Source organism: Sylvia atricapilla, chromosome 4 (assembly GCF_009819655.1).
Source record: "Sylvia atricapilla isolate bSylAtr1 chromosome 4, bSylAtr1.pri, whole genome shotgun sequence".
In the NCBI taxonomy this organism is placed as follows: domain Eukaryota; kingdom Metazoa; phylum Chordata; class Aves; order Passeriformes; family Sylviidae; genus Sylvia; species Sylvia atricapilla.
The window spans coordinates 3,451,679-3,465,480 of record NC_089143.1 but is presented as its reverse complement, the minus strand read 5'-3'; the positions used below and the strand labels follow the sequence as shown (position 1 = coordinate 3,465,480).

General features: G+C 34.5%; 1 protein-coding gene across 8 annotated transcripts in view; it reads left to right on the top strand.

Annotated features, from left to right (window-relative positions):
- The window catches only part of LOC136360042 (calcium uptake protein 3, mitochondrial-like), a 54,042-nt gene that overhangs the window by 37,100 nt on the left and 3,140 nt on the right, over window positions 1-13,802 (top strand). For 4 of the 8 annotated variants that reach the window (XM_066316948.1, XM_066316944.1, XM_066316947.1 and 1 more), the window contains 4 exons: window positions 1,397-1,568; window positions 5,801-5,909; window positions 6,744-6,901; window positions 9,859-9,933. In XM_066316948.1, the coding sequence (XP_066173045.1) occupies window positions 1,397-1,568; window positions 5,801-5,909; window positions 6,744-6,901; window positions 9,859-9,927 (508 nt within the window). In that variant the 3' untranslated portion in view covers window positions 9,928-9,933. The remainder of the gene's footprint in view (window positions 1-1,396; window positions 1,569-5,800; window positions 5,910-6,743; window positions 6,902-9,858; window positions 9,934-13,802) is intronic. The other 4 variants (XM_066316946.1, XM_066316942.1, XM_066316945.1 and 1 more) reach the window with 1 other exon arrangement.

Below are 13,802 nucleotides of genomic sequence, written 5' to 3'. Positions count from 1 at the left end.
AGTTTTATTGTTTTATAAATAATAAAACAATAAAAAGTCCAACAATAAAAAGTCCTCTTCCAATGCTGCTGCATTTGCAAATTCTGTTAGCACTTGTGTGTTTAGTTAGTTTGGGGTGAAAAGGTTCTACCCCAGCCCTGTCCTTAATGATAGGTAGGAACTTCTTTATTGGTTTTAAATTATTTATATCTTTTCCTCTGTTTGTCAGTGCTTTAAAAAAAAATTGTGTTCATCTCTGCACTTAAGGACATATTTAAATGCAAAATTTTTTTGAAGATATTCAGGCACCTTAGAACAAGCTTCTTTGGGTAAAAGTTAAAACACAATGGAAGCTATTGGCTTAGTTATTGTGCCAGTAAATATAGAATTTAAAAATACAGGGAGAGTGCTATAAAAACAGAACCATAAAACTCTATGCTTCTGCAAAATTGGGAGAGATACACTGTTTGGTTATTGCTTCCTTAGTAAATACTCCTAATATCTATTGTCTTTATCACTTTGCTGTATATTCCAACCAATCAGAAGTTTGCAAAACATTTTGCCTTAAATGAGAAGTCCTGAAAAGTATTCAGTATTTTACATAATATAAAAACTGTCTCATTAAATAAAATCTTGTCCTAAACTCAAAGTAAGAAGCAGCAGAGGAGGTAGTTTTACAAAAGGCATCTTGGTAAAATGCTGTGTGTTGTGGTGGACAATGAGATGACCAGAGTGCTAATTTCAGCTAATTGGCTGCAGGACCTGGGCATCACACAGAATCGGGGAAGTTACTTCTCATAGGTACCTGGTTTTTTTATATTTGGTGTCCAGAATATTCTTAAATGGGTTGTTAAGTTGGGAAGGGTTTATAAAAATAAGAAGAGTGAAGTATTTTTTCAGAAAGGGTTAGATTAAAAGACTGCAAGCACTCATCATACTCGTTACTTGTTAACTTGTTAACATACTTGTTAAAAAAACAAGGTTAAATTTCAAACTGTAAGCAACTACACAGGGAATACATTTTGGGAATTAATTTAGTCCCGTGATGGAATTTTGAATTAAGCATATAGAAATAAAGATCTGTTACCCACTGAAGAAGAAAATTGGGCAAACACAAACTAGAATTAGATTACAAATGTAAGTATCAAGTCATTTTAATCCTTACTAACACATTTCATCATCGCCTTAAGATGGTGGCATTGACTTGAAAATATGTCAATATAAATAGGGGGTTTACCCAGTTTACCATAAGTCCTGCAAAAAGAAAACTCATTTGTATAACATTATTTGGCTCATATTCTGTGAGTCTTTTAAGGACATGAACAGTAGAAATATGTTTATATTCTATTTTTTATTTCATACAATAGAAAAAGCATGACAATTTTTTGTTTTGGTTTGGTTTGGTTTTTTTCTTTAGATTTATGGATAACCTGCAAACTGAGGTTCTAGAGATAGAATTCCTCTCCTACTCTAATGGGATGAACACCATCAGTGAGGAAGACTTTGCCCATATTCTCTTGAGGTACACAAATGTGGAAAACACATCGAGTTACCTGGAAAACATGCGTGGCAGTATTCCTGAAGAAAAGGTAATTGTTTGGCAGTGGACCACTAAGATGAAAGCATAGCTTTTCCTTAGCACCAGGATTTTATTCTGATCATAAACTGCCTGCCTGATTTTTCAGATTACTTGCTGAATGAAAAGTAGAAAAGTAAATAGCAGAGAATTATAGTCCATAGGATTTAGCTAGTGGTATTGTTGAAGTTTAGATAGAAAGTAACAGACAGAACATGCTAAATTGCAAAAACCATAAGACATTAAAAATTTTCTAGCAATTAATTAATAAAACAACCCTTTCTTTTTTTTCTTTCTTTCTCTCTTTCTTTCTTTCTTTCTTTCTTTTTCTTTCTTTCTTTCTTTCTTTCTCTTTCTTTCTTTCTTTCTTTCTTTCTTTCTTTTTCTCTTTTTCTTTCTTTTTTTTCTTTCTTTCTTTCTTTCTTTCTTTCTTTCTTTCTTTCTTTCTTTCTTTCTTTCTTTCTTTCTTTCTTTCTTTCTTTCTTTCTTTCTCCTTTGCACTGCCACTGGAGTAGCATCTCCTCACAAATAATGTTACATTTTGTCTCATTGTTTTTTAGTCTTATTAGTGGATTGCTTGCAATTATTCTTGGTTGTGGGTTTTTTAATGATTGAAGAGACAGAAATGATAATATAAATAGTAAAGGTCAGGAGGTGGATAGTCCTTAACTTGTTTAACAACAAATATGTTGTCAGAAGTGTATCTGAGAGAAATGTGGTAGCAACTGTGCATCAGTGATAATCTAGAGGATAATGTTAAAAGGAGCCCTTCAAACAAGGGATGTTTTGGATATACTTCTTCTGTTTGTGTTTACAGAAGATCAGATTGATCTGTCCTAGAAATCTAACTCTTTCAATAGCTATATCCTTTAATAGCATTGACAGCAGAGCTTGCAAAGAAAAGTAATAAATCAGTTTGAACAGTTTCTTTGGGTTTTATTTTTGAGAAATGACATTGTAATTTCCATCTTCACAGTAACTAAGATCAGTCAACTGACTGATGGAAGCACACTTGAAAAATCAACAGTTTTCTGTTCAAAAATCTGGATTACCTGATTCTTCCTTGTGGTTGTACAGCAGTTAAGGCCACTGAGTGTTAAATACAGCTGGGAAAGCAGGGCTGTCTCTTTTGACCAGATTCAGTGTCAGATGAAGTGGTAAGATTGGGATCAGAGTTCCTGCTCAGTCACCCTTTCCAAGTTCATGGTGTAGGCACTGAGGTGCTCAAAACAAGCTGCCATAAAAAGTCTGTGCAGCTTTCAATATTCAGAGCCAAGACAGTGCAACAGAACTAATATAACTGCATAGTTCCAGATGGAAATCTCAAAAAAAAACCAACCATAAAACAAAAAACAAAAACAAACCAACAAAAAACACTCACTTTGGGTCTTGTATAGAAACCATAATATAAGTATCATTTGGGAAACTTAAAAATAATGACCATTGTAGTTGTAGAGAAATACTTTGAATGTCAAAGGTGAAGTTAAGTAAATACACAGACACTTTCTTTTGAACACAAGGTGGTAGTCTTTGAAGTTCATTTCTAAGTCTTCCAATGTCATGGCAAGTATTCCACTGTAGTTTCCTCTTCCTGGTCTCTGGTGGGACCATCAGTTAAGGAAAACTTCCATGTAGAAAGCTTCATCACTCAGTTACAACTTTGCTTTTATGCTGTGTTCTGGGAATGTCCTGGCACTGGACAGGTGCTAAATATCTGTGTGTCATATGTTATATCTCCATTAAATGAAACAAGACATTGCTGTTGTTCATAACTTTGTATTATTGGTTTGATAAATGTGCTGTCAGTACATCTCTTATGCTGGCTTTTAACAATAGGACTTTGTCACTTAATACCATGTAGGTATTGTTCATATGTTGTTTAAATATTGTCACATTTTTTGATTGTCGTCATAACACTCTAATTTCAAAATTATAACATTTGCTCTTTATTTCATGACAGTGATATGCTGCAATACTAACACTAACCAGAGGATTCCATTTAGAAGAATTAGTTGAGTGTGTAAACTCATAGGCCCATACTCTCACAACTGGCAATGTTCAGCCTTTCCTGGCACTGTACAAAGAAGCCCCTAAAGCAGCATGATCATCTTTTGTCCTGCTGTAATCCTGTTCATATGTTCAGCTGGCATGCTGCCTGCCCACAGGATGTTTTCCTGCTTTCACTAACTAGATGCCAAGCAGTGATTCATGTAAGCTGGCATCATTAATTACAACAGATATCAGCTCCTGAAGAGACTGTGCATTTTTAGCAGCACTCGTGTATTACCCTGAGTTTTCTTTGCTGTAGTAAAATATAATCTGTCCATATCAATAAAAAAATTTAGCTTCCTTTTTTTTTTTTTTTTTTTTTTTTTTGTCATGGTTTAACCCCAGCCATTTAGCAAGCACCACACAGCCATTTGTTTACTCCTCACCATCAATGTCAGGGAGAGAATTGCAAAGGTAAAAGCCAGAAAACTTGAGAGATGAGAAAGAGACAGTTTGGAAAAGCAAAAGTCATGCACACAAACAAGATCGTTGCAGTAGCCTGAGCTCTTATTTTTTGCATTCAGAATTTTTACAGAAAAATTGGGGCACATTAAGGATTTGTGAACCTAAAAATGTCAGCTCAAGATTTTGGTGGATGTTCTCTGTGATTGCTCTTTTGCCATAGTACCTGAGGCTCGTGGCTGAGAGATGAAGTTTCACTGATCTGGGAATTTCACAAATGGATGGCAGAGTTATTCCAGTCCCAGAGAGTTTTCAGTCTAAACACAGTGCAAGAACTAGAACTTGGACACATAAACTAATAGTGTCAAATGCAGTGAAACAAAAAGACAGTCTTGATAACACTGAAGTTTTTAAGCTAAAAATTTAAATAAAATAAGGTGGTGGTTCTACCTGTGTATATGAGAGTTTCCTCCCAATTCTGAAGGATCTGCTTGTTGAGAAAAGCAATTCACGATGGAGATGGGCCAAGCTCTCCAAAGAGTTTATAAACCTTAGCTAGGATTATATAAATCTTAGGTAGGATCCTTTAAGCAGGGCTTTACATCTCAGCTGTGTGGAAACTTATTAAATTCTTCAATTGTAACAATATTCTGCTGCTCTCCACATTTTCCACAGTCCTTGCTGTTTCATATGGGTTAACATCCAACCCCTGCCATCTTCTCCTGTGGCACAAACCTACATTGGCATGTTTTCTTTGTTCCCCCATACTATAAAGACTACCTCTATGTTTGAGGAGAGGCATAGATCAATGTTTTAGTTTGAACAGAAAGGCTTAAAGGTCTTACTGTTGCCTTCAAGTATATTTTCAGAGACAAGTACTTAAACAGAATAAAAGAGTAAAAGCAAATAGAAAAATAGGCAGGAGTTATAGTTGAAGGAGTCCAGGGAGGTCAAGGTTTGACAAAGAATGCTATTCCATGTTCAGAATGGCTGAGACCATTGGGAATTTGATATAGGCAATGGTCCTGGCTTAGTTCATTGTCTCATTTTCAGGTCTCCTTCAGAATCGATTTAGAAATAGTTTATCAGATCTTTGGATCTCTAAGATAAGAAAAGAGCAGGAAAATACTACAAGGAATGAAGATCAACTCTTTTAACAAGAACACTTTCATGGAAACTTTCATAGAAGATATTCTGAAGTCTGGTCAAAATGCAGTTGATTTTCTTATAAAGCTGTACAAACTCTGCAGCACTTGCAAACCCTCAGCTGAAGAGATTTGGGTGTCTAAATCTAGATATGTAAAAATGTTACCCTGAAATACAGGCTTAAGGTAGACCATAATACATATTTATGAATCAATTAAATGTATTTATATAAGCACATACCCTCACATATATGTAATAGTGGTTTGCAGGTTTTCAGTAGTAAACATACTCCAGTGTTCATCCAAACCTAGACTTTTTATTCTCACTATTGACTATCATATTGTAATAATCCTGGAATTCTTAAAAATTGCCCTCAGCAGTGGAACAGTATTTTCAACTGTTCAGAACTGTACAGAATTTCAGATAATTCTCTGTATTCTGGTGAGAATTGCTGTCTTGTTACAGTCACAGAGAGAAAAGACATATTGCATTCTTCAAGAAACTCCAGTTCTCTATTGACTTTTACTCCAAATCCTTTTTTTTTCCCCTATTTTTAAATGAAGTAGACAGATATATTTGCAAGGTTTGTTTATTCAGTTGTTATTACTACTGCTCATTTACAGTGCATATTGTTCTCCTGGTTTTTAGGGTATCACATTTGAAGAATTTAGATCATTTTTTCAATTCTTGAACAATCTAGAAGACTTCACAATCGCAATGCAAATGTATAATTTTGCAAGTCGTTCCATAGGTCAAGGTAAGTGTCCATATTGTTATAAAAATCAATTGATATCCCTACAGAACTGACAAAAATGCAAAAATGTTTTGTATTTCCTAATTTGTAGCTTTAATGTTTCCAGTAAAAGGCTAAAAATGCTAGGAATCCAGCTTTGAGAGGAAAAGGCTTGGTCAGAAGAGTTATCCTTCAAAGTCATATAAATGGTGGACAAGCTGAATGCAGAATTATTGCCCATTAAATCCTCCAATACAGGATTTAAGAGGCACTTGATGACACCAGTGAGAGATCAGATTAAGGCAAGCAAAAGCATTTCTTTAAACAGTGAGCATCTAAAACTTGGCCTTCTAAAAGGCTATAGAAGAAAACAGTGTCAGAAGGTCCAAAGAGAGATCAGACAGATTTTTAACAAATCAATAAGTAATCAAATACTGAAAAAACAGAGCACCAGCACAGTCCTACCTAATGTGGCCTTACCAAGGGATTGTATCATTTTCTCTTGTGCTCTGTTTCTTGGGTTCTGTTTTGTGTCAAATAAGTAATATATGTAACACAGGTTTAATTATAATATGATTTTCTACTTTAGTTATTGCACATAGTATAGTACATGGCCTGTTATCTTTTTTGTAAAATAATTGGCACCAAATTAAGCAGTGTCATTTTATATCAGTTAAGGACTAATTGGTTCAGAATTGTGAAATTCAGTCCTAATTTTCCCTTTTTCATATTTTTGAGTATTTAAACGTGAAAACTCGAGTTAAAAGTTTCCTTATATTTCACAACATGGGGTTCTCGAAGTACCCTTTTAAATTCACCTTTCTGAATTTTTATTTTTCTGCTGTTCTCCTTGTGCAGATGAATTCAAGCGTGCTGTGTACGTAGCCACGGGTGTGAAGCTCTCCCCACACCTGGTGAACACAGTGTTCAAGATTTTTGATGTCGACAGAGATGACCAGCTGAGTTACAAAGAATTTATTGGCATCATGAAAGACAGACTCAATCGAGGGTTTAGGGTAAGGATTCTGAATTTTATACTTATCCCAGTTGATTTTGCTACTTTACCACTGCTTTAGTATCTGTAGCACCTGGAGATTTCCAACCAGCATATGTTTAAAGACATACATTTTATGACACACATTTTATGACATCGGTTTATAGAAACACTGAAGCAATCTGTAGGATAAAATCCTCCTTAAAGTCTTGATTTTTTTTTTTTTTTTTGGTTACAAAGCAACGTTTAGAGGTTGTGATGTACCTTTATAATATGCAAATTAAATTGGAGAAGAGGAATCCACTGTATGCTGTCATTTCTTCTGTATTGTGTGATTAATAGATTAGCATTAGGAATTTTAGCAACAGCAGCAATTATGTCAGTGTTGCTTGCAGAGAAAAGAGAATTTGTCTTTCTCAAGCTCAAGAAGTTTAAAGGTCAACTCTTCTAAAACATTTTATAAAATACCAAGTGCTCATAATGACAGCTGGAAAGAGTTGCAGCAGAAGGTAGCTTTAATTTTCAAATAAAAATTGGTGAAGTGGTGCTGAACAATGCTGTGTTCTAGTTCAGAGCTGCTTTTAATAATTAAACCCTGGATCTAATATTCAGGTATAATAAGCTAGAGGGCAGGAAATTACTTGCAGTCTTTTTTTTTTCTTCATATGACAGGTGTTAACATTTTAAACTAAATGTAAAATGGTGTTCCAACTAACCACCTTATTGCTTTATTGCTTAGACATAAATTTTAAACTGTATTATGGTTCCTAAAGTCAAAATTCAGTCTGTTTTTTCTTTAATTTTAGTTAATTTTAGTTAGCTTCCTAAATGTAATTCTAGCAATTTCTGTGATGTGGTGTTGAGTCTAACAGCTTACCTGTTATTTCTGTAATATTTTGATCAAACATAAAACGTGGATAACAACCACTGCATTTGTAACAAACTTCCTTGTTGGTCCTCAACTCCTTTGATTATGGTGTGATAATGATGATTGTTTCACAATTGTTTCAAGCTGTTCAGCTATGTTTTAATTGTTTACTAATTGTAAATGTGCTGTGTATGTTAATTTAACCAGCAAACAGTCTGCTTATTAATTCTTGTATTTATTACATCTTCCTATTTCACAAAATGCATGACAGAAATCACATAAAAATTTAAGAATCTCTATCATCCAGCACTGTTCAGTCTTATGTATGTATCTTGCTTTTGCCTGGACCTATAAATATTCTATATAGAATATTAACTATAAAATATTCCAGCTGACTATAAAAAGAACTAAAAAGAATAGCCAATAGTCAGAAGAACAACACAATCTTTCATAAATTCGAATTCTAAGTTAAATACTAGATTTAGATTTAGTGAAATACTAGGAAATCTCCTGGATTACACAGGAGACAATTGTGATTTGGTCCTGTAATTCAGTTTAATGCATTCTCTTCACTAATCAGTAGTATTCCAAGACAATTACATTAGTAAATGGAGGAATTCCAATTTCCAGGAAGTTTTCATAAGTCTCACACAAACCAATTTTTTCCAAGAGTGGATAATAGTAAAAATTCTGCAAAAATTTGCCTTCATTAAAAAAAACACTGTGAAAAATTTGCCTTAACACCCCCCACCCACTGAGAATAAAAAGTAGAAAATGCCTAAGAACCTCTTTCCCAGAAAAAATAATGGAAAGTGTCATTAATTGCTTCTTACTGTTTGTATGTTAAAAGTTGCAGAGTATTTCATGTGTCCAAAAGAAGTAAAACTTTGCTCTCTTGCTCCTGCAGTGTGGAGAGCTCAAATGTTGTCTTGTGCTAAATCAGAGCTAACAAATGACTAACCTTTTCTTTATCAAGACCTGTCTTTTGAATCCATATTTATTATTAATAATAATTTGTTATTATTAATATGCTGGAAAATTCAGTCGGTTTCATTATTTGGATAAAAGATCTTAACAGCTTCAGCTTATTCAGTAGTTTGTAGCAACACAGAAATCTTGGCCATGAGAAATGTGAACTCCTCTATGAAGTATGTAAATGCCTGATTTTAATGTTAAGTATCCCACAATTAACATCTGCTAATTAACGAAGTGTCTGATTATCTCACTAAAAGTATCCCCAAAATAACAGTTTCAATTAGACCTATGATTTGAAGTATCATTTTTTACAATTAACATCTTGTACTTAGCAATTTTGCCTTTTTAAAAGTTGTTTCAACTAATTATGTTTAGCCCAGAATCTTGAGGCCATTAAAGGATTCAGTAGAGGGATTATGTATTTTAGAAAAGGGCATTTTGTGGTGACATTGTCAGACTAAAGTGAACCTACTTAAGAGGAAAGAGTCACACAAGTCCAATGAAAATGCAGTTCTGAAATGTCAGTCAGGATGTAGCAGGTCTGTCCTATTTAAAAGCTTAGCCTTGAACTTAAAAACTTGAGCAAGGTCAGGTACTGCCTCTTATCTGAACACAATAAATGTTCATTTTATTACAAATTTTAGCTATGTTTTTGGAAAATCAAACGTCTTCAAGACTTGACCAAATGAAATTTCTCTTTTTTCTGAACTTTCCTGGCTCAGCTGGAAACCTTGTTTTTATTTTAGCCGTTTGAAGCAAACTCATATGTTAAGCTGCCATCAGGTGGTCAGTCAGAGTATTGCCATAAACTTATTAAAAATATTCAGATATAAAAAGCTCTTTTTTTTTGCTTATTGGTTAAAATAATTATTTCCCTTCCTTTTTCAAATTTAAAAATATATAGGAAGATTCCCTTTCCTTTAAAAATTTCATTTTAAACTGGAAGATGTGGAACTTAATGACGAAATGATCAACATTTTGCATAACACGTGCTGTTCTGTTATCTCCTAGCTATTTGTCGATTAAAGCCATTTTTTTTTTGTATTTCCATGATACCCTTGTCTTATGCTCATCTTATGCTGGCTGCCTTCACGTGTTGTCTGCATCTGCACACTTCTCCATCTTCTGCTCCACAGGGCTACAAACCTATTCAGAGGTATACCACTTTCAAATCCTGCGTGAGGAAGGAGCTCTATAGCAGATAAATGACGGTATGTGTTAGCCACCACATCATTTCTGAGTGTGCTGGCATGCCTGCAGGAATGGCTGGGTGTTGGAACTGTCACTGCTTTTGTTCCCTGGTCCAAAACTCAGGATTAGGTGGTAGGACTCTAAGGAAATGTAGTAGGTCAAGGCAACACGTTGTGGTTTTGATTGAAGTAATAATAGGGTTTTATGCTGGAGGTGGTAATGACTGATTCACGCTGTCACTGTTCTGTGAGCCAGATGTGATTTTGTGCTGTGTTTGAAATTAGGAAAACTTTTTTTTTTTCATAGTTTCCGTTGCTGGTTTTTGTCTGTCTCATTGCCTCTTTTTAAGGGATTTCTCAGGTACTTACAGCTAACAAGTATTTCCCAAACAATGCTGTAGACAGATTTTTCTGCCTTTCAGTGACTTGATTCTACTTTGATTTATACTGCTACATTCTTGAAATCAATCATGTGTTTTTATCCCAACTAATACTAATTAGTTGTATTTTTATCCCAAATAATGCTGTACCAGCAATTTTAAAAAATCAGCACTGTGTCCACATACAATTACCAGAGCTGTTCTCAGATACCCACTACATGAACATCCATTCTTACTGTTCAGTTGTACTGTGGATTTCAGTATAAAAACCAGGGTGTGCACATTCTGTAGCTGTACTGTGAAACTGTCACACAGGGGACATAGACACTGCATTAGTAGATATTTCTCCTCTTAATAGAAGAGTTTGTTCCTTTGCAGTTTAAGGGCTTTTCCAGTTTCCATGTTAAGAGGGTTTGACTCTCATTCCCCTGATGTTTTTAATTCTGAGGCACAATATTAAGCTGAGACTTTTTTTTTGTTGTTGTTCAATACTATACCCTAATACTGAAGCATTGTACTAATATGTTAGGGACAGAAGAGGCAATTTGATTTTAACAAAGAGTCTGGTTTCTGCACCTTACTAATGAGAAGTATAAATGACTACTAAAGTAGTTTAAACAATATTTTAGTAAGACAAGTCACTAGTCCTATTTCCACATGAGAGGAAGTCATGGCTTTTGTTTAATCTTATGTAACTTTATATCTTTGAAACTTTTGACTTTCAAAGCTTCCTTTCTTCTTTTTTCAGGTATTTTTAAAAATATTTATTAGGAGTACTTGGTCGTTTTGTCAAAACCCATATTGTACTTTCATGTTAAGTATTATTTAAACTGTAGACTTTTCAAGATGTGGAACAGCTCTGAACAGGAAACTGGCAGAATGCTACACAGTCATGATGCTTCCCTAATAATTTCAGTGAAGGGTGTGCAACCAAGTGGAAGAAAATGCAGTGACACAAAGGAATCCAGTATTTAATCAACAAACCTAATAAAATTATCTTGGTGATAGAAAGAGTGACTGGGGTAGAAGCATCAAGTGTACATACATCAACACCTGGTCAGATCTAAATTCAGGCACTAAATGAATTAATTCATATGCTGAGATGATGTAAACTGGGAAAAAAATGTACCGTGGAGATTTATAAAGGGAAATGTTCATTCTGTATAAAATTCCAAAAAAAGTTTGAATTATAATACATCTACACTACCCATCTGGAGGCAGAAGAAACCAGGTTAGTTTTCAGGGCATGGAAAATTTCAGGGCACATTAATTTGCTACTACTCTTCACTTGAGCAACTGCTTCTTGTCTCTTATCATGAGTCAGAATGACAGAATTGTTAAGGTCAGAAAAGATCTCTGAGACGCAGGTATTATTACAGTGACATAACCAGTTGTTGGCTGTTAAGAGTTCCTTTTTGTGCAAAACATTGCAGAACTCATTTCTTCAGATTTGTTGTAAACCTCTACTAATGGAAATGGAAACTTCAGCCAAGGCATGGGAAGTGATTTGGCAGAAGTGCTGTGGAGTAGAACAGAGATAGTTCAGTCCTTGCCATACACTGTGGAGTGAAAGTGGATTTACATCATTCTGAAAACCATTATTTTCCATTTATTTTATAAATTGGAAAGGTAATAAAAATGGAATCATTGGAGATTTGAACAATTTCAATAGGTAATTAAATGCTAGTCTGATGTCCAAAGAAGCACATAAATGTACATGAATTACAAAAAATCAACTGCGACCACATTCCACAGTAAGGTGCAAAACAACTACTATGAATTTTACTTTTTTACAAATATAAATGTACAGTTTGTTGTGTTTTGAAACATTGTGCTTTTCTGTGGTAAATGTAGAACTCTAGTGAAGGAGATTAAGATACTTGACATGCCTCCCATAGATTATACCCTACTTTAATCTGCACTCTGAAAAGGGATAAACAGCACATTGTGCTGTACATCACATATCTCTAAAATGCACTAATGCCATTACTCCAGAATGTAAAAAATGTTGTACCCTTATAATAAATACTGCAAATTTCTCCTTGGGCAACAACTGCACAAGCTGTGTGTGGTCTCTGCAGGGCACACAGCCTGACTCAGCATTGGCAGGTACTCCTTTGGCAGGTACACTGCAGAGGGAATGAAAAAACTGTGGAGAACTGCCTGACAGAGCACAGAGGACTAACTAGGAGATTTCTAACAGAGCCCTTTCAAAGCTCATTTCCAAAAAGGGATGCTAGTGACCAGCTTATGAAGGGATTCAAGTCCATCCAAAGAATTGTTTGCTATTCATGTAATAGGTATTTAGGTCATAACTGTGATTTTATTGACTACTGAATTATGGGAAGTAAATATTACATCACAAATGTAAATCTAGAAATTGATTTCTATGTGCTAGTAATTTTCTGACCATCTTAGGATTTTTTTTTTTTTGGCATTAAAATAACTGATTTCTAGATGTTCTGAATATTGTGGGGTTTCAGAATTTCTGATGAAAAGCTTTTAGGAGGTAATGGTTAATAGCTGAAAATTGTACCTTGAGACTGAGTGAGGAAGGAAATTTATTTTGAAAAAGACACGAAAAACTGAAGCACGGATTCAGAACCTCATTTCCAGCCACTTCAACTATAAATTGCTGTCTTTTGTAAACACTTGATTCTGTCAAGTTAGATTAAATTTTTTCATGTAGCTAATCTCTTTAAAGCTTTTAATTTCTATACTTCCCTAGTTCACAGCAATTGAATACATCTAGTGTAAAAGACAGCTTAAAAAAAAAAAATGAAAGAAGCTGTTGCTTCCTGTTTGAAGAGACTTTCACTTACCTCTTCTCTAAAGCAGAGAGGTGAAAAGTGTGTGATTAGGCACACCTTCCTGACTCATCTTACAACAGTAATTGAAAATGGCAGAACTTGGGCTTTTGATCCTAAACTGACTATTTTTAAGAAGCTTAAAACATACTCAGATAGAGTGGGAGGAGAATGTTCCAGTGGAACATTCCAGTGAAAGCATTGCAGAACGTGTGGACAAGCAGTTCCTTCTATGGATTTGGTACACTGAGAGTAGATACAACAACAGTGAATACATTAGAAATGAGTAGATGAACAGTCAGTGTGTTTCAGCATTTCTTTTAATGACTTTCATGACCATTTTTCTGAACTTGTTTCATAAAATAAAATATAGATGCATATCTTAAAGCACAGGTTAATAAACTGAATGTGCTTTTGTTAAATAATGCACTGCCATTTGCAAGTTATGCTTTTTTCATGAGACTGACTATAAATATCAGCTAAATTATGCATTCATCTAAGTATGGTTTCTAGTACTACATTTAATGTCTGCATCATATACTACTGTGGATTAAACTGTGTTCTGAATATCTACAACTACTTTATAAACTTGTATGCTTTTTAATTATACAAAATGAGGCATCAGAATAAATAGATGTAGGCTTTAGAGTCTAATGGTGGATTTTAATGTCCTGCAGCGTGGCAATTTCTTTAACATCTTCAT